At 26.7% G+C, this 19,857-nt stretch overlaps 1 protein-coding gene across 3 annotated transcripts in view; it reads right to left on the minus strand.

Annotated features, from left to right (window-relative positions):
• LOC117168776 (zinc finger protein ubi-d4 B) overlaps positions 1-13,259 on the minus strand; it is a 35,792-nt gene extending 22,533 nt beyond the window's left edge. For 2 of the 3 annotated variants that reach the window (XM_033354558.1, XM_033354557.1), the window contains exons 1-6: positions 13,098-13,259; positions 12,910-13,019; positions 9,957-10,190; positions 6,836-7,041; positions 3,774-3,846; positions 2,458-2,613 (exon numbers count right to left, since the gene is read on the minus strand). In XM_033354558.1, coding sequence (XP_033210449.1) covers positions 2,458-2,613; positions 3,774-3,846; positions 6,836-7,041; positions 9,957-10,190; positions 12,910-13,019; positions 13,098-13,177 — 859 coding nt within the window. In that variant the 5' untranslated portion in view covers positions 13,178-13,259. The remainder of the gene's footprint in view (positions 1-2,457; positions 2,614-3,773; positions 3,847-6,835; positions 7,042-9,956; positions 10,191-12,909; positions 13,020-13,097) is intronic. The other variant, XM_033354559.1, reaches the window with a different exon arrangement.
• Positions 13,260-19,857: the final 6,598 nt, after the last annotated feature.

Genomic DNA, 19,857 nt, shown 5'->3' on the forward strand with positions numbered 1-19,857 from the left:
TTTTTTGAATGTTCAAGCTAAAAAAAAAATATTTTCAGTCAAGAGAGAGATGAAATTTCAATTAAACTGTTAAACTTTTAAGCAAAACATTGCATTTTTAACACGACAAGAATTTTCAAGCAAACATGTAAATTTTCATTCAAAAAATAAATAAAATTTCTACGAAACAATGGAATAATTAAATTTTCAGTAGAAAAAATTAATTTCCGTACAAAAACTAAACCGTTACGTTAGTAACCAAGAAGATTGAATTTTTATTAAAACAGACGAATTTTCAAATTAAATACGTACTTTTAACAAAAGAGGTTAATTTTCTTCAAAGAGAAAAAAATGTAAACCCAATTTTTGCATTTTAAAGGTAAAAAACGATTTTTTTCAAAAATAGTTGAATTTTCAACCAAAAGATTTGAATTTTTAAGAAAAAAAGTTCATTTTCCACCAAATAGTTGTATTTTTAAAATAAAAAAGATGAATTTTCTTTGAACCATTTCAATTCTCGACCATAAAATATCAATTTTCAAGTAAATATATCAATTTCTAGCAAAATAGTTAAATTTTCTACAAAATAGTTCAATCCAGTAATATAAGGGTATTTTTACAAAAGAAGGAACATTGTTATTTCATTTTATATAACGAATAAAAAATATTTTTAAAGCAGTTGAATTCAACCAAAAAATACCAATTTTCAATTAAAAAGATTTTTCTGTCGAAAGAGAGAAGTAATTCCAGTAAAACTGTTGAATTTTGAAGCAAGAATTTGAAGTTTTATTTGAAAATATAAATTTTCGACAAAAAAATATAATTAAAGTTTGAATTGAAAAAAATAATTTTTATACAAAAAGATACAAATTTTTATCAAAATAGTTCGATTTTCCATGAAACAGATGTATTTGTAACCAAACCGTTGCTTTATTAACCAAAAATGATTGAATATCTACTAAAGCAGACGAGTTTTTAAATTAAATGCACGAACTTTTCTACAAAGAGAACAAAATGTAAACCAAAGTTTTGAATTTTTAACCAAAGATTTGAGTTTTAAACAAAAATGTTGATTTTCAACCAAATAGTTGATTTTAATACAAAAATAGGATTTCCAACCAAATAAATGTATTTTTAAACAAAGAAGATTAATTTTCTTTGAACCAGTTCCATTCTTGACTAGAAAATATAAATTTTCAACCAAATATATCAATATCTACCAAAATAGTTAAATTTTCAACAGAATAGTTCAAACCAGTAATATAAGGCTATTTTTTTTTTACGAAAGAAGGAACATTGTTATTTCATTTTATATAATGAATACAAAATATTTTTAAAAAACAGTTGAATTCAACCAAAATACACGAATTTTCAACTAAAAAAGATTTTTCTGTCAAAAGAGATAAGAAATTTCAATCAAACTGTTAAATTTTCATTCAAGAATTTGAAGTTTCATTTAAAAATATAAATTTTGAACCAAAAAATATAATTAAATTTTTAGTTGAAAAAAAAAAATATTTTTCATACAAAAAGATACGAATTTCGATCAAAATAGTTCAATTTTCAATTAAAGATATGAATTTTTAACCGAACCGTAGCATTTTTAACCAAAAATGATAGGATATCTACTAAAACAGACGAGTTTTCAAATTAAATACGAACTTTTCTACAAAGAAAAAAATTTAAACCAAATGGTTTGAATTTTTAACCAAAGATTTGAGTTTAAAACAAAAAGGTGATTTTCAACCAAACAGTTTAATTTCCAACCTAATGGTTGTATTTTTAAATTAAAAAAAAAATAATTTCCTTTGAACTAGTTCAATTCTCGACCAGAAAATATCAATTTTCAACCAAATATATCAATTTCTAGCAATAGTTCAATTTTCAAAAGAATAGTTTAATCCAGTAATATAAGGCTATCTTTACAAAACAAGGAACATTGTTATTTCAAACAAAGTTTTGAATTTTTAACCAAAAGATTTGAGTTTTTAACAAAAAAGTTGATTTTCAACCAAGTAGTTGATTTTAATACAAAAATAGTTGGATTTCCAACCACAGGGTTGTATTTTCAAATTAAAAAGATTTTTTTTCAAAACAGTTCAATTCTCCACCAGAAAATATCAATTATCAACAAAAAAATTTAATTTCCAACCAAATAAATGAATTTCCACCAAAATACACTTAAATTTGCAACCCAAAAAGACACATTTTCAACAAATTAGTTAGATCCATTAATATAAAGCTACTTTTAATTAAAAAAAAGGAACATAGTTATTAAATGTTATATTAAGAATTAAAAAACAAATTTAAGCATATTCTCGAGCTGACATTTCCAGGGGTTTTTTCTTCTTCACATTTTCCAGGTGAGTAGACACCCTTCTGGATGGATGTTTGTGAAAATTAGTGTAGGAGCATGAGGAAAGTGGAGCGCTGGCTCAGGGGTAAGTGAGAAAATTGAGCTGATTTTTAGGCTCCAACCTGACTGGTCCGAAACAGCGGCGTCTGCTGTGCTCCGAGATTCAACATCGGCAGGACTGGGACTTAGTTCCTTAGCAAGATCACCGGAGGAAGTAGAGTGGGAATGACCGTAATGGTAGACCAGACCAGGTCTGGTTTTATACCGTGCGCTGCATACTGCAAAAGTGCAAATACTGTTTTCCCGCAAACCACCTAATGCAACGTCCATCGTAAAAAAAGTTCTCAAAGGGGGACGACAGATAACGTTGGGGGTGTGGGGTGGGGGGGGGGGGCAGATGGAAATTTTGAGGATTTTGGGTGAGTGTCAAGAGGGAAAGGAAAGCATTTGCACACCTTCCGCACTAGAGCACAACCCTATCCGTAATCTATATATATATACATATGTATATAAATATATATATGTATGTATATATATATATATATAAGTGGACAAGCAGTGAAGGAGTTCCAGCCCAAAAAGCAAAACTAATACGATGCAATGCTCGATGCTCGAATACACCTACAGTATCAGACTATCAGCTCGCTACAGAGTGAGCCAGGGCATTCTTGCTCTGTATGGTTATTGGCAGGTATCGGTAGTCCGAAGATATTTCGTCTAGGGCTTACAAGCTCCGTTCTTTCTCTCTCTTCTTTATCGCGACAAAGCAATAAAGAATCTGATTCTTCTTCATCAAGATCTCGAAAAAGCTCCTATCTATTAAGATCGCCGAAGCTCATAAGCCAAGATGAAATTTCTTTAGATGTACTGCTACTCTAACAGGAGCGTTGGGAAAAAGTAAACAGATTGCAGGCACATTCGAGTTAAATCTATAGACTCTATTTTTAACTGTCTCCATACACTCAGAAATGACCATTATACTCCTTCAAAACTCTACAACTAAGTTCAAAAATCTGTTGTTTTTTTTTCTACTGCAAGTTTTTAAATCAAAGAAATCACAAGATTTGCATCGTATTAACCATCTTGAATGAAATTGAATAAACTTGAATACAATTGAATAATGATCATTCCTTCGTTGTCTTTGAAAATCAAGTTCTACGATGGTTACTGTCGATCGATTACTCAATATTTGAACGTAATAATTAAATAATTTATTTAGTGCAATTTAACTCTCTGTATATAATAATCTTCTTTGTGAACTACGTTTAGAACGTAGAGTGTAAAAATATATAACAAGAGAACAACATTAACAAAACTCCTTTAACGCAGTGCCTCTGTGGCGTAATTGGATAATTTAATGGTCGAATTTGAACAACTTCTTGTGATGGAAAATAAATAATAATTGTTCATTTGTAGTTGTATCTATGGTTGAACTTACGGTCACAAACGAACGGCTTATCGGCATCAGCTATGGCATCGTAGTTGGCCTTCTTGCGGCCTCGGCCTCCTCCCTAGAGATAAACAAGCTTTTTATCAGTATCCTAAAGAAGAAAATATACCCGCATTCAAATGGATTACAGGGTGTCTACGTAAATCCTGGAAACAAATTCCCTGACAATTCCACGTTTTTCCAGGTATATCAAGATTTTTCCAGGTATAATTTTTCATATTGCAGTTATTAAAAAAATTCGCATTTTTCAAAACGACCAACTCGGAATATGTATATGGTTTCTCGAGTTTATTATAAATAGAGTATTTTTCAGCTGCTAGGGATTCAATTAATATATTTAATTTAGAAATATTTGATAAACACTACAAGATATTCTTAAATATATTAGCTTCATCGATTAATTAAATAAGTGAATAATACTGAAAACATAATTCATCATTTCTTAAATTTATTTTTCAAACTCCACGAATTTGAATAATAATTCAAACAGATTTTTATGCTAGAATCTTGTATTTAAAATTCAGTGCATATTTAGTTAAAATTAATATGGATACTATATTAAATTCAATTTAAACCGCTTCAAATACCTAACGTTTTTAGTAAAAATATTGCATTTTCAAAAAGACAAATAAACTTTTAAGCAACAATTTTCTACAAAAAAGATTAATTTTTACGGAAAAGAAGATTTTTCGAGAAGACAGCTCATTTTTTAACCAGAGATGAATTTTCAATTAAAATTAATTTAAAAAATGTTATTTTTTAATCAAGTAATTAAATTTTCATACGCAAAAGGATAAATTCTGAACTAAAAATGTAGTAGTTTTATTTAAACCGATACATATTTTAGTATTTAATCAAACACAGCTGAATTAAAACAAAAATTACGACTTCTTATATGAGCTGAATTTTTTAAACTGATAAATATTCTTCAGTCAAAAGACCACGAATTTTCAACAAAAGACACGAATTTTCAACTAAAAGCGATCAGCGTTCAATTAAAAAAAAAGAAGTTCAATTCTCAGTTTAAAAAATTAATTACATAAAAAAAACAACGAATTTTCAACCAAATAGTTAAATCCAGTAATATAAAGCTACTTTTACAAATAAAGAATCGTTGATTTCCAGAGTACCTACCCTACGGATGATTTTAAATTCCCGGTTTTCCACCGGTCAATTTTTCATTTTCCCGAACTGGATATTATACGCTTTTTTCAAATTTACTCAGAATTATAATAATTTTTATCGAAAAATTCCTGTTCCCGCTCAAAAATATCATTCTTTTGGAAAATTTACGGTTCCAAGTCAGAATTACAATTCTTCTCGAAAATTTCTTTTTCCAAGTCAGAATTATAAGTTTTTGTTTTTTGTTGAAAAATTTCTTGTTCCAGATCTGAAATATAATTTTGTTCTCGAAAATTCCCTAATGCCCACAGGCCAAAAGTAACGGATGCGCGTTAATAATGTGACGAATTTTCTTTATGAGAAAAATATGAAAAAATTCAGTAACTCAGAATCCACCGCTAAAAAATTCAAAAAAAGTTGATGAAATGCCTAAGAATTCAAGGTGATTTTATTAAACAAAAGAATAAAAAAAATATATATATATAAACAACAGATTGAAATGAGTAAATTCAAGAAGTTGAAAATAATTCTAAAGAATGCACGATAAATTAATAAGAATTCAGGGCAAATTCCAAATGAATCCGAATAAGTTTTAAAAAATTGGAATTTCTGAAAATCATTGAACACAACGAAATTTTTCACTTCTTGTGAATAAATTCTTTGATATCCATTGAAATATTATCAAATCCTCTGAAATGTCATATTTTATGAAAATAAATCCTCAGAAAAATCTGATAAAATCAGGGAAGCCGCTTTAATCACAATAACCAACTTCCAGGTTCGCAAACATTTTTTACGGTCAATTGAATTAATAAAAACTGAGCTGCAAATCATTTTAGGCAATTTTAAATTAGAAATAATAAAAATTCAACGATTACATTTTTCTTACAAATAGAACACTCCTTAAATTAAAAGTTAAATTATTTTCATTCCAAACAGATTAAAAATCCTTAAAGAGCTTCAAACTTTTATTTCAAAATCTTGAAACATCTACACGATGTTTTAAATTTATTCACACTTTTAATTACTTTTGATATGTTTTCAGAACTTCTCAACATCTTTTAAAATGATTACAATTCTTCCTAATTTTTTTTTTATATCCTGCAAAATAAAAAATCTTCCATATTCATTTTTGACCATTTTGGAAATCTTTTGAAATATTCTCTTAAAATAAAATGTTCAAAATAAAAACTCATTTTCAATTTTCCTATAAATCTTTAAAAAATGTTTCTTATTCTTTTGAAGCCTTTCATAATTCTTGAAAAGCTTTTCAATTTTTTGTTCGAAATCTGCAAATAAAAAAAAAACATTTTTTTAATTAGGCCGTGGGTTATTGGCACCTAAAACTCTGTACGAATAGCCGGATTTTGTCTAAATTTGCTCTAAATATCTCTCGATTTTTTTCCAGGAAATATAGGAGTGTAACAATATATAGTATACATCAAAATTGAACAATTGACAATTAACTGTCATTTCCCGTTCCCATAAAATTCCCGGTTCAGCCAGCACCCTGGAAAATGCTTTGTAATCTTTCAAAATACCCTAAAATATTTCAAATACTTTGAAACTGATTAAGGCGTTTAAACATTCCTTGGAATTTTTGAAAAACTCCTAAAATCTATAAGTTTCTTAGTGTCTTTTAAAATACTCTAAAAGATTTCAAAATTATCCAAACAAATTAGGTCCTGATTATTCATGACAATGACTTAAAGTTTTCCTGACGAACAAAATTCCCTGATTTTCAGGTTTATATTTTTATTTTAAATCATAAGTTATTCCCTTTTTGAACTAAATAAATATAAAATCACTTTTAATATTCATTTAGTAATATCGATTGAAAAACTTGATTCACTAAATCAAATTCCCAGTTATTGCCCGGTCAGGTAGACACCCTGATTTTTTAAAAGATATTTAAATTAAAATGGTACCTTTGTACGCTTTGGTCCCGGACTATCAACAACAGGTGGATGACTTCTAGTAGGATGATGGCCACCACCACGAGGTTTTCTTCGTTTTCTTTTACTGCTGTAGCTTTCTTCATAGTCAAAATCACTATCTGGATCAGGCTCATCGAAAGCCTCCATATCTAACATATCTTGTTCATCGTAATACCAACCATCTTTGCTGTGTTCATCTTTCAAGGAGAAAATCAAATTTAGTTTAAGCATCGAAGCTGTTTTAACCCTCAAAGTGCATACATTGTAAAAATCACGGTAAAGTGCATCATGGGTGTTTAACACCCCAGCGTATTTAATCATGTATTGTTTAAGGTATCTTTTATAAGATATAATTGATTTTTAGAGCCATTAATTTATTTTAAGTTTGTTAAAAAAATTATTGAAAAAAGTTAAAAATGGGGGTTTTTACTTAAAAATCATAACTCAGACAATTTCAATTATTTTAAGCTGAAAATGTATGACTATACTTCTGAAATAGTGTACTTGCATACGAAAAAATCACACCATGGGTGCTTTCAAAATGATATTTATTTGCACAGTTGAAAAGTCAATTTTATGATAAAATGATGAATTAGATTTTTTGCTTTAAAATCGATTTATTATTATAAAAATTGAAAAAATAGACATATATAACGGTATTTTAACAATCATATTTTATTCAACACATCCACAGTCTGCTCTCGCATGACGCACTGTCGTAAGTCAACTTACGTTAGAAAGCAAACAAATATCAACAAAATTTGCTCCGAAATTACTGTTTCACTCACTAAGTTCACACTGGGTGTTAACTACCCCATTATTTTTTTACCTCCACTTTCAGGAGCTTCTGCTAGTAGACTGAAGCTTGACGCAGTATGCTAGACGCCTTTAATTACAGTTAGTGTATCCAACTAAAGCTAGATGGCGACACTTACTAAATTTTTTCGAATTAAATATGGTTTATATGATTTTGAAAATTTCTTAGGGTCTCAGATACCCACAATACACTTTAAGGGTTAAATTAGGAAAAAATAACAAAAAGAATTCCTAATTTCCTTAACTCAAACGTCATTTTTCAGAAACGCTTCATGATTTTTAAATTTCAAACAAATCTTATTTTTACAATGTTTTTTGCAATTGCATTTTTTATTACTATCGCTTCTCAACACTTTCAGAAATGGCTGAATTATATTAATGGATGGCTTATTTGTTCGAGGAAAGTATTCTTTACAACTCTAATGTTCATAATTTTGAAAGTAATCTTTTCTATAGCTGAAATCATGAAAACAATTTTTTTAAGGAATGTTTAAAAAACAAATTAACTATGTTTCGTGATTAATGACTTCATTTCAAAATTTTAAAGTGTCAAGTCGTAGAGAATGTTTTCCCCGAAAAAATATACCATGATTTATTAAAATTTAACAATTTTTTTTAAATTGGTAAGAATCGATAGTTAGACGAAATTCAATTACGAAAATTATGATTAAAAAAATTATTTTTCGAAAGTTTTAATCTTTCTTCAGCCATTACTAATAATATCAGTTTAATTCTTAAAATTATAGAAAACTTTTTTTCCAGAGACCTGATATTTTTGCAGGATTGCTTTAAAAGAAGCAGGGTGGCGATTCGGCGGACGATTTCTAATTCCCGCTCAAGTTTTTCAATTTTCCCGGTTAACTAAAAGTAACATATTCGTATTTTCCGCAAAATCCAAAAATTTATTTTAATTCGTGACGTTCATTCTAAGTATCCTTCATAACGAAAGAGCACAACATTGCAAAATTAAGGATTTTTGAAACAAATGATAAAATTTTCCATTAAGAAATATAATTCTTTTTACCGAAAATGGAGTAGTTCAACTTTCAAGTGAAAAAATTAAGTTTATATAAAAAACACGGTTTGCGACAAAATTTTAAACCAAAAAGATTAATTTTCAACCAAAAATACAATTTTATAACAAAATACATGATTTTTTAACAAAATAGTTGAATTTTGAACTAAAAAATAATCATTTTCAACCGAAAATAGAGCAGTACATTTTTTAGTTAAAAAACTAATTTTGAAGCAAACATAAGAGTTTTTCAACTAAAACAGTGAATCCTCAACTGCAATTGTTGAATTTAAAACAAAACTTAATTTTTACTGAAAAAGATAAATTGTAAACCTAAACATATATATTTACATTTAAAAAGTAAAAAAATTAACGATTAACCAAACATGTGAATTTTCAATTACAAGTATGGTATTTTCAATTGGAATAAGTCAAATTTTTAGTTCAAAAATTATTTGAAAAAACACCTTTAAAAAAAGTTACATTTTGAATCAAAGCGATGAATTTTCAAATAAAATATTAAATATTCAATTGGAACATTTGAATTTTAAACCAGGCAGATGAATTTTTAGCTTAAATGATAAATCTATAACTAGAATAATTGAATTTTTGATCAAAAAGATTACTTTTCAACCAAGAGAATTAATTTTTACCAAAAAAGAATTTTTAACTAAAAAAAGAGTATTTTTCAGCCAGAGATGAATTTTTAACTAAAATTATGGAATATTTAACTGGAATGAAATTTAAATTCTCAGTTAAAAAATATATATTTTCAACCAAAAAACATCTAGAGGAAAAACAAGTTTTCTCATTTTTTAATAACTAATTTTTTAACTAAATTAATTAATTTTTAATGAAAACGATGAACCTTCAATCAACCAAATATAATTTTTAACTAGAGTTTAACTTTCAACGAAATAATTTTATTTCTCATAAATAAGTAAGCGAATATAAAACGTGATAAATCCATTTTTTGAAAAAATTGATAAAACGATTTATTCTGTGTATTTGAGCTATCACCAATTCGATTCTCAAACTTCAATCAGCGAAAAAAAATCTCGCAGAGCAACAAAGTTCTTTTCTCGGACAAGTCGCCACCCTGTAGGAGAATCTTTCTAAATTCTAAAATATTGAAGGAATTAAAAGAATTTAAATTTTGTCTTATTGCAATTTTAGAGTAAATCAGAGAAATAGTAAGGATCTGAAATAGGATGAAAAGTTGATAAATACTTGAATGTAGAGTGATATAACTGGTTTGGATTTTCAGGAGAATATTTTTACCTTTAAGAGCTAAGGAATCTTTGCTGTCATCATTAATACCAACTGGTATTTCGACGTGTTCAATGCCATCTTCGATGTCACCTCTCACTCGTTTCGGATGCATGTAGTGCATCAAATATTGTCGGCGTTTTTTCCTCCATCGTTTGCTCGGATATGTGTAAATTTGGCCATGTAAAAGGCCAGGAATTCGTTCCCTCGAGTTCATGAAGAGCGCAGAGTGATTCTGCGCCACTCCTGTGAAATTAAATTAACCAAACTTGCAATGAAAACTTTTGTAAATTAAATTCTGCAATCATAGAGATGAAATATTTCAACTTAAGAATTCTTTAAATTTCTCATTTAGTTGATGCTGCATCATTTTGATAATGGTAGTTCCAAAAACCATATTAATTTTTTTTGTTTTCTTGACTAACTAATCTTACATTAAATTTAAGAAATTTGAAATTCATAGTGAATAAAAAATGTATTTAAGGTGCAAACTTTAATCCTACCAATTCTAAAGCAATGGAAACTTTTCAGGATGTCCGCAAAACTTCATTTACAAATGGAATAAAACACGTTTAAGTTAAATGTATAAATTTTGTAACTTATTATTAATTAACTTATTTACTTTAAAATAAGTGACCAATTTAAATCGAAATGTTCATCAATAATGTGAATAACGTTCTGAAGAATTTAAAGAATTTGATTTATGAGAAGCAAACCAATTCAAGTTAAATGTATATGAGTGGGAAAAAAATATTAAAAAATTCTATTGATTTCAGTAAATTTGGAATGAGCTTAAGTAAAATGAGAAAAATTCGATGAAATTCATACAAAAGCAAGACCATCTAGAAAAAATCAAGTGAATTGGAAATGAATAATTGAAAATATAAAAAAGTTAATTGAGTTCATAGATTTTGAAAGGAGTTATAAAATATTTAAGGGACTTAATATTTAAAAGATTTCAAAAATATCAGAATAAATTAATACAATTTCCCGGTCAATTCCAAATGAAATGCAAATGAAATTTGAAAATTTCTTTAAATCTTTGAAAATCTACGAAATCCTTTACTTCTTGTGATTTTTTTTATTGCTTTTTCATAATCCATCTAATATTATAAAATTCCGTGAAATTCCATTCAATTTTATGATATTTTCAGAAATATATTACAATAATTTGAGAGCATTTAACATCCCTGAGAATCTTTTTAAATTTCTTAAAACCTTATAGGTCATGTAAAATCATTTCATACCTTCCAATTTTTTCAAATCCCTGAAAATTCTTGGAAATTTAATTAGATACCCTAAATTATACAAAAATCTTTTGAAATTGATTAAAAACTCCATAGAATCTTTTAATATACCCTAAAATGTTTCTAAGCATTAAAAATCCTTTGTAACTTTTTAAAGTTCTTGAAAATGCCCTGAAATATTTCAAATACTTTAAAATCTCTTGACATTTTTTAAAGCCCTGGAACTTTTAAAAATACCCTAAAATATTTCCAATCCTCTGAAATATTTAAAAATCCCTTGAAATTTTTTCAAGTTCTTAAAAATTCTTAAAAGTTAAAAAAATATACTGTAAAATCTTGAAAATCTGTTGGAATCACTTCAAACTATTAAAAATACACCAAGCTATTTCAATGCTTTGAAATCCGTTGAAACTGAACTAAAAATCTTACAAATTTCCTTAAAAGTTAAAAAATACGAAATCCCAAAATTGGTATAAATTTTTGAAAACCGTTAAAATATTATAAAAGCACGTGAAATTGCATAAAATCTGATATTATCTGAAATCTTCGAAAATTTATTCAAATCATTGAAACCCTCGTAAATTTTATAACTCCCCTGGATTCTTTAAAAATGTTCTAAAAGTTCACAGGTGATACGAAACTCGTTCATTACATCTGAATTTCATTAAAAATACATTAACACTTTCTTAAATCCCTTTGATTCATTCAAATCCCTAGAAGTAATACATAAAAAATTTTAATCTCTTTAAAACACCCTGGAACCTTTTAAGAAACACTGAAACATTTCAAATCTTTTGAAATTCGTTGAAAACTTTTTAGAAGTTTTAAAAATATCCTAAAATCTTTAGGAATACCTTCAAGTTATTGAAATTTTTTTTAATTCTATGGAATATTGTTAAATATCTTAAAATATTTCGAAATCCTTTACAACTTTCTAAAGCTCTGGAAAATTCCTTGGAATTAAAAAAATAACCTAAAACCTTTCAAATTTTATATACACCACTTGAAATATTTTGGAGTAACAAAAAAGACTTTTATTCTGGACAAATTTGCCCCCGTTAGGAGAATTTAACTAAAATACAGAATTTTTGGAGTGAAACTTTACCTAAAGGTTTTTAAGTAATATTAATTAGAATAAATTTTGTTTAGGAAATTGTTATTAAACTGAAATTATTGCTATTCCTTCAAAAAATTATATTTAGTAGCTGCAATATTTTGGAGCAACACAGATAACATTTCTAATGTTTTGAAAATTTGTAATACAATACTAAAAAAAGTTGGATTGGTTTTCTGAAAAATTTGGGAGCAACGCAAATATTCTTCCTGATCTCGCTAAAATCGATTTATTTTCGAGCAATAAAAAGTCAACTTGAACTCAAAAAAATGGTCCAACGATTAGTTTTAGGTGGGCGTTTAGGTGACTGCTTTTTCATTGATTTTCCAAAGGGATGTCTATAGAATACAAATGGGTGGGGCCCTATCCTTAATTTCAAAACTTCAACCCATTTTCCTTTGAAAAAAGTCTTCTAAAAGCGAAATTCTCCTGTCTTTAGAAATCCGGTTATGTCAATCATGACAGAATGCTATACGTTTTTTTTACAGCACTCGTGACCACTAACGAAGGATGCAACTTTAATTCAGTTTCAGAGATAAATAAGAAATTTGGCAGAAGCATAAAGAACAGAAAAATACAATTTTGAAATCAGAAAGTAGCTCACCAGTCTGCGAGTCTAGAAAAGGCATTCGTAACCTCCGTTCCCTGCATAATCTAGTGTTGTAATTAGACGAGTTTTCAATGGCTTCCCTGTACGCGGTGTCGTTCAGGAAACTGAAAGCAGTAAATTTTAGGTTTAGAGGAGAGTTAATGGCAAAATTTTGCAAAAAGATTTAAGGAGGCGACACGTACCTTTCTATTTTACCTAAATTTGATTCATTAACTACTTGAATTAGGGAATGAACACTCGGTGGAATCGATACAGCCATCATTTTTACAAACTAGAATCCATACTTGGTGGCTCAACTCGGCTCACTCGCTCAAGCGGCTTCTTTCGGAAGTTGTGCTCTTCGTGTATCTCGTTCCCAATAACAGTCACGCCAACCTGAAAAATGCCAAACCTAACAGGCGCACCAACGTTCTTATCTTCCAACTAAATTTCAAAATGTTCAAGCTTGAAAACTAATTAGTATTATAATTATTGTTAATAATAATCGAAAAGCGTTGACATCTAATAACAAAATAATAATAATTTAATTAATTAATAAAAATGGTTTGGTTTTATTTTTAAACGTTTCAAAATTTTACCGTTTCAAAATAATTGTACATTATATATTTTTTTAAATGCTTCCTAGGAAACAAAAATCCATTCACTTCTGGTAAATGGGTTTCGAAGGCTTTTGAATTGCGTATCTGTCACTGGAATTCCAAAATTGCCGCTGATTTGTTTTTTAAAGACTTTTAGTCGTTATAATTTTGTTGACTAACTTATATGCCGTAAAAGACTACTAACTAAAATAGCAAAAGGAATCTAGTAGACCTGTGCATGATTTCTTTTAATCTTTCGATAATTTATCAATTTAAAAAATCGTGTGAAAATATGAGAGCTTAACCCCAAAAAAGTCGGTCTCATTAAAAAAAAAGGAATCCGATTTAATATAACCTCCCTTGAAATGGTCATTGCAGTACATGGCAGATTCGAAGCTGCTTGAGAAAATGACCGATTCACATAGTCGCAAACCGATTCTGTTTTAACTTTCTGAATCTGTAAATGACAGATACGCAATTCACAGAGTTGTCTTTTCAACGAATTCTTTTTTCCTGGGTTGGTTAAGTAATTAATTTTAACGTTTAATGTCTGCAATTTTATAGTTTTGAATTTACATTAACAAAATATTGTTCGCTTAAAATATTTTGAACAAAAAGCCTGAATTCATCAATTGGCTTATGTCAATTTTTCTGTTGAAAAATAACTTGCAAATTTAATTCGTTAAAAGATGTAGAATATAATATATAATTGAAAGCGCGCCTTTGTTCTTAGATAAGCATTTGAAATTAAACAATTTTAAAGGAATACTTAAAAATGTATACTTTCCAAGAATTGGAGGTTGAACATTAATTAATTTTACAACCTGGACGATTTTTAAATTTGAGCATTTATAATAGAACACTTTTGAATTTAAATTTAAGAAAAATTATTCAATATAAATTTATAGTTTAAAAAATATAAATCTTTCAAAACGTAATAATTGAAAATTGAAAAATTTCGAAAAAGTATTTGAAAAAATTATTTTGAAGAATTCAAAAAAAAGTTAGAAGCCTTTTAATAATTATGAACGATTTGAGGCATTAATTTTTAAAAATATTTCTGGGAAAATTTCAAATGGTTTAGGTTTTATTTTAAAAGAATAATAAAAAAAATTTAAGTTTTCAATGTGGGTGGAAAAAGAATATGGAAGACTGAGACACTTTTTTTTTTAATTTTTCAGAATGTAAAAATCTTTTAGGTAAACTGAATTTTGCAGGGTTTCAATAGAATGAAAAAAAATTTAATGTGAAATTTTTAAATGATTTTTTTGTAATAAATTCTAAGAGAGAATTGAAAAAACATCACAAAATATTTTAAATTATTTCCTAACATTTTTAAAAAGTTGGTAAAAGATTTTGAAGAAAAAATTTTCAATTTTTCCATATTACATAATTAAGAAAAATGAAGGAATCTAATTATTTTCAAGCTTTGTGTACTTCTTTTTTGCACAATTCCTTTTTTTAAGTTATTGTTGGTTTAAAAAATGTATTTTAAATTTTGAGTATGTTTAAAAGATATACAGAAATTTGAAAATTTTCAAAAATAATTAAAACTTGTAAAGATTTTAAAAAAATTTGTTTCGGATTTTAGGAAAAATAATTTGTCCTCTCAAAAAATTAATTTTAAAAGATTAATACAAAAAGTTTCAAAAATTGTCAAAGTAGAATCTGGAAAATTTAAAAGTGATTTTTTTAAAATTTGCAAAATTAAAAAAAAATTAAGCCAAAATTTGAAGAATTTTTAAAGATTAGAAGGTTTAGAAGGTCTGATAAGATGTGAAAAACGAATTTTCTTAATAGTTGCGTGAAAAATTTAACTGATTTTTGATTTTGCAAAATGAATGTTAAAAATCGACTAAATTCCAAAAATATCTAGTAGAATTGAAGAGATTCAAAAAGAATTTTGAACTATAGAAGATCTTCAGAAATCTAGATTTTTAAAGATTTCAAAAATAAACTTTATGAGCTCTAAAAGAATTTCAAAAACTTTCAAGAGAATACACAAATTTTCTTAAAATGCCTAGGAAAATTTAGAAGAGGCAAATTTTTACATTTTGAATGATTTTTCGAAATTTTGAGAAAAATTCGAGTCATATAATGATATTTTCAGGAGCTTAGGATGTTCTAAATAGAAAAGAATATTAAAAAAACATTTCCGAAAATTTATTAAATATTTCTTGATTTCTTCCAAACTTCTATAAGTCCTAGACATCTTTTAAAAAGACTCGAATTCTTCCTAATATTTTGCAAAATCCTATAAAATAAAAAAATGTCTTTAAAATCTTCTAGAATCTTTTTTGATATGTGAAATATCAAAAATCTTAAAAAAATTTTTTTTAAGAATGATATAAAAATTATATTTATATAAATTTAAAAAAATGATGATACTTATTTTCTTGTTCTCAATTCTCAGAATTTAATTTCAACTCGAATTTAAGTATTCAAAAACTCTGAAAAAATAAATAGTTATTTACAATTTTTATTTTATATTACTATTGATATTATTTTGTATTCTTTATGATATTGAAAATAATTTCAAATTGGATATTTTCTAGTAAACGCTTCATAATTTTAGCTGTATATTGATCTTCTGGGTTGAAAAATGATTTATTTTATAGAATAATTATTTTTTTTTAATTAAAATTTAACTATTGCTATTTTGGTTGAACATTTATCTATGTAATTATAAAATTCTGCTATGTATTTGGTTTAAAATTCATGTATTCTGTTCAAAATTTTTTTTTATTACTTTTTTCTTACTGAAAATTGAAATATATCGTTATTGAATCAAATATGTGTTCTTTTTTATTTGAAAATTGAACTAATTTGTGGAAAATTCATCTATTTCGTTGAAAATTGGCCTTTTTGATAAAAATATCGGTCTTCTTGGTAGAAAACTCAACAGTTATAGCTAATTCGGTTATCCTGCACTGGTGCACTCCAACATGCACCGAAACTGATCAGAGTGAGAAGGAAGTGCACTTGGAGTACGCCATTAGATTTTCCATAGAAACAATTGCTACAAAAATCGGCTCTTGAAAATTCAACAGTTTTTATCAGACAAATTTTCTACAAAATTTAACAGTTCTATTTCAGGAAGAAGTAGTCGATCATTTCGAAAATAAAAAGTTAAGAATTGCATTTTTTTTATTTGAATTGCTGAAGAAGCATTAATAAATTAGTATTTTTATATTAGCATTCTAATTTACCAAGCCCCTTTCCAAATTTATCGGGGAGAAAAAAATTGCCGTAAAAATAAAACCCTACAAGCACTAGATATTAAAAATAGAATTATTTTAAATTTAATAATGCTCCAAAGTGAACATTTCAAATTCATATAGCCACACAATTTATGTTTGATATTTAATCGAACAATATTTTATTTTTTTAAAGTTATATCGGAACACGTATTATTAAAGCTGTAAAAACGCCATATTATTAATGCATTTGAATGTTATTATTTGGAAAAAAGTTTAGATAATTTTTAGAATAAATCTATTATTTTTTTGAGTTTATAATAATAAGCTTTAACCAGGGGCGTCGGAGCCATGTGGGCTCGGTAGGCTTGAGCCCATCCATGAAATTTGATGGGTGGGCTCCGCCCACCCACCAAATCACTGAATCTATCATAAAATAAACCTAATATTTACCTTAAATTTATATTTTTGAGCATATTTCCGGTGAGCCCACCCATGAAAAAAACCGTTCCGACGCCCCTGGCTTTTACTAAAAAAAGTCTGGTTAAATTACCCAGTCAATTTACCTAAAATTATTCTTTGAGTGAAAATTACAACTCTTGTATATTATGTGTGTTAAATAAATAAAATGTTAATCGCTTCGATTTGAAAATAATTTAATTGCTTAAAATTTTGAATTGTTCAAATCGTAATTCCTTTGAATTTTAAATGATTCAATTTAAAAAATTGTAATGCTAAAATATTTCTTTTCATTTCTTTATATCATTTGATAAAAGATTTTAAGGGTTAAATTTTACATTTGAATGCGGTGAGCAGAATTCAAAATCTTAAAATATATTTCAAAAAATGAATTTGACCGACATTAATCAATAAATATGAATAAACATTTACTAGAGAATATTCAATTATCGGTTTCCACATTTTATGCGCCTGTGGTGGTGTAAGCCATATTACACTCCTGTACGAAGATTAATGGCACAGATAAAAAAAATTTATGAACATAATTAGTCTAGCTTGAATTAAATCATAATGGAGAATAAGATTTAAGCAGCAACAAAATTATCATAAAATCAATTTTGTACTTAAAAATTAATATCATCGACTGCATATATTTCCTAACGCCCCCCCCCCCACACACACACTCAAACACACACACACATAATTCGCAAGAAATTTTTAGTCGAAACCATATAAACAATTGAGTCTATTTATGGATAAATAGTAAGAATGGACATTTATTTATAATAATTGTTCGAATAAATAATTTTTTTTGTGAATTGCAGAACATGACAACAATGAGTCAACGGCAATATTCTTTGCCGATTCCTTGAACAAAATTGATCCTGTTCATAAAAATTATAAATATATTTATATTATAAATAAATGTCCATGCTTACTTTTCATCCATAAATAGACTCAATTGTTTATATGGTTTCGACTAAAAATTTCTTGCGAATTGATTTTTGAAATTATATTCATCGAATTGACAATAACAGTTTATTATTTAGACAACTTCTATAAACAAAGAGGAAACACGGTAAAAAATTACCATTTTTGTCACTTTGGAAAACATAAAAAAGACATTATTAATTGTTTATCAATTATTTATAAATTTTTTAATAAAATTTTTAAAATTAATTAACATTTGCTGTCAATTTAGAAAATATTACAACAAAAAGTAATTAGTAAGACATTTTTGGATAATTGTCTAATGCATTTGATTGTAATAATTGTTTAAATAAATAAAAATGTTGTCAAATTACACAATATACTGTTTATATATATATATAATGAGAACAAAGATTAATTGAAAAGTGATTTTCAAATTATTTCTGTGAAAAATGAGCCTATTTTTTCAGAAATGATCAAATTGTGTATTTCTTTACAAGGATTGCTTAAAAAATGGGAAAAGAGCTATTTTTAACTAATCCTAATCGTACATGAATTTCACTCGTATTTTATGCAAACACTATGAATTGTTACAACTAATAATTGAAAACCACGAAAAAATTATACGTATGTATTAATTTTTTTTAAACATTAAACACCATTTTTTTATTCCAACATATTATTGATTATTTAAATAGAGTTATTGTACTAATTTGAGATTTTTTTAACTGAATATACACATTTTTAGGGGATTAGAGCACTTGAAATATTGTAAAGAACAACATATCATTTGCTGTTCAATACAAACTGTTGCTCTGAATAAAATATAAAATTGGCAGTTACACTTTATACATGTAAGTCTTCGGATCATTTAAATAAATACTTCAAAATCCGTTAAAAATTAAACTGTCCAGCGATTTTTGTCAAAAAGTGTATTTATTTATAATTTGTTTATAACTGAAAAGCCAAGAAAAAGTTGAAAATGTCAAAAAACTACAACTTTCTAGCATTACCACAAGACAGGATAGTTATAAACAATAATTAATTGTTTAAACAATTATGTTTGTTAATTTGGTTAAATTAAAACTTTCAAATTATCCAATAAATTATTTTGTATACTAAACTATTTAAAATGATTGATCATTTAATATTTAAAAACTGAAAGTTCGAAAATATAAGTGAAGCAGTGTGAATTTAACAATATTTTCATTTAAGAGTAGTAGAAATTCATTTTAAATTAGGAAATTGAAGATATTACTTCGTTCAAAATTTCATTATAGGTAAAGATTATTCAATTTTGAATTGGAAATCATGGCGATTTATTAATTTTGAGTTTTGAATAAAAAAGTAAAGTCTTATTTTAAATTAAAGGTATATGAAATAAAAAAAATTTGCCCGATTTTAAATTTAAAATGTTAATCATTTAATCATTTTAAATTGAGCTCTGATAAATAGGAAAAATTTGAATAGAAAGAATTTGAAAATCAATCATTAAAAATCTTACGAACCTGGTGTTTTACATATAAACTCGGGTTTTGGGCGAAAAATATGTCTTTTTCTTTGTTTTTTACTTAAAAGCGATCTTTTTTTATAACCCTTTTTTAGGTACCAGAATCAAGTTTTACAGAAAGATTTTAAAAGATTTCTAAAAATTTTAATAGATTCCAAAGATTTATGATTTAAAACAGTCCCAATAAGTGAATTTTGGAATATATAAAAAAGATCAGATTTGCTTTCTGATTATATTCTTTAATCAAACTTTCTAAAAATTTGTTAAT

This window comes from Belonocnema kinseyi, chromosome 3 (assembly GCF_010883055.1).
Source record: "Belonocnema kinseyi isolate 2016_QV_RU_SX_M_011 chromosome 3, B_treatae_v1, whole genome shotgun sequence".
Taxonomy (NCBI): Eukaryota; Metazoa; Arthropoda; class Insecta; order Hymenoptera; family Cynipidae; genus Belonocnema; species Belonocnema kinseyi.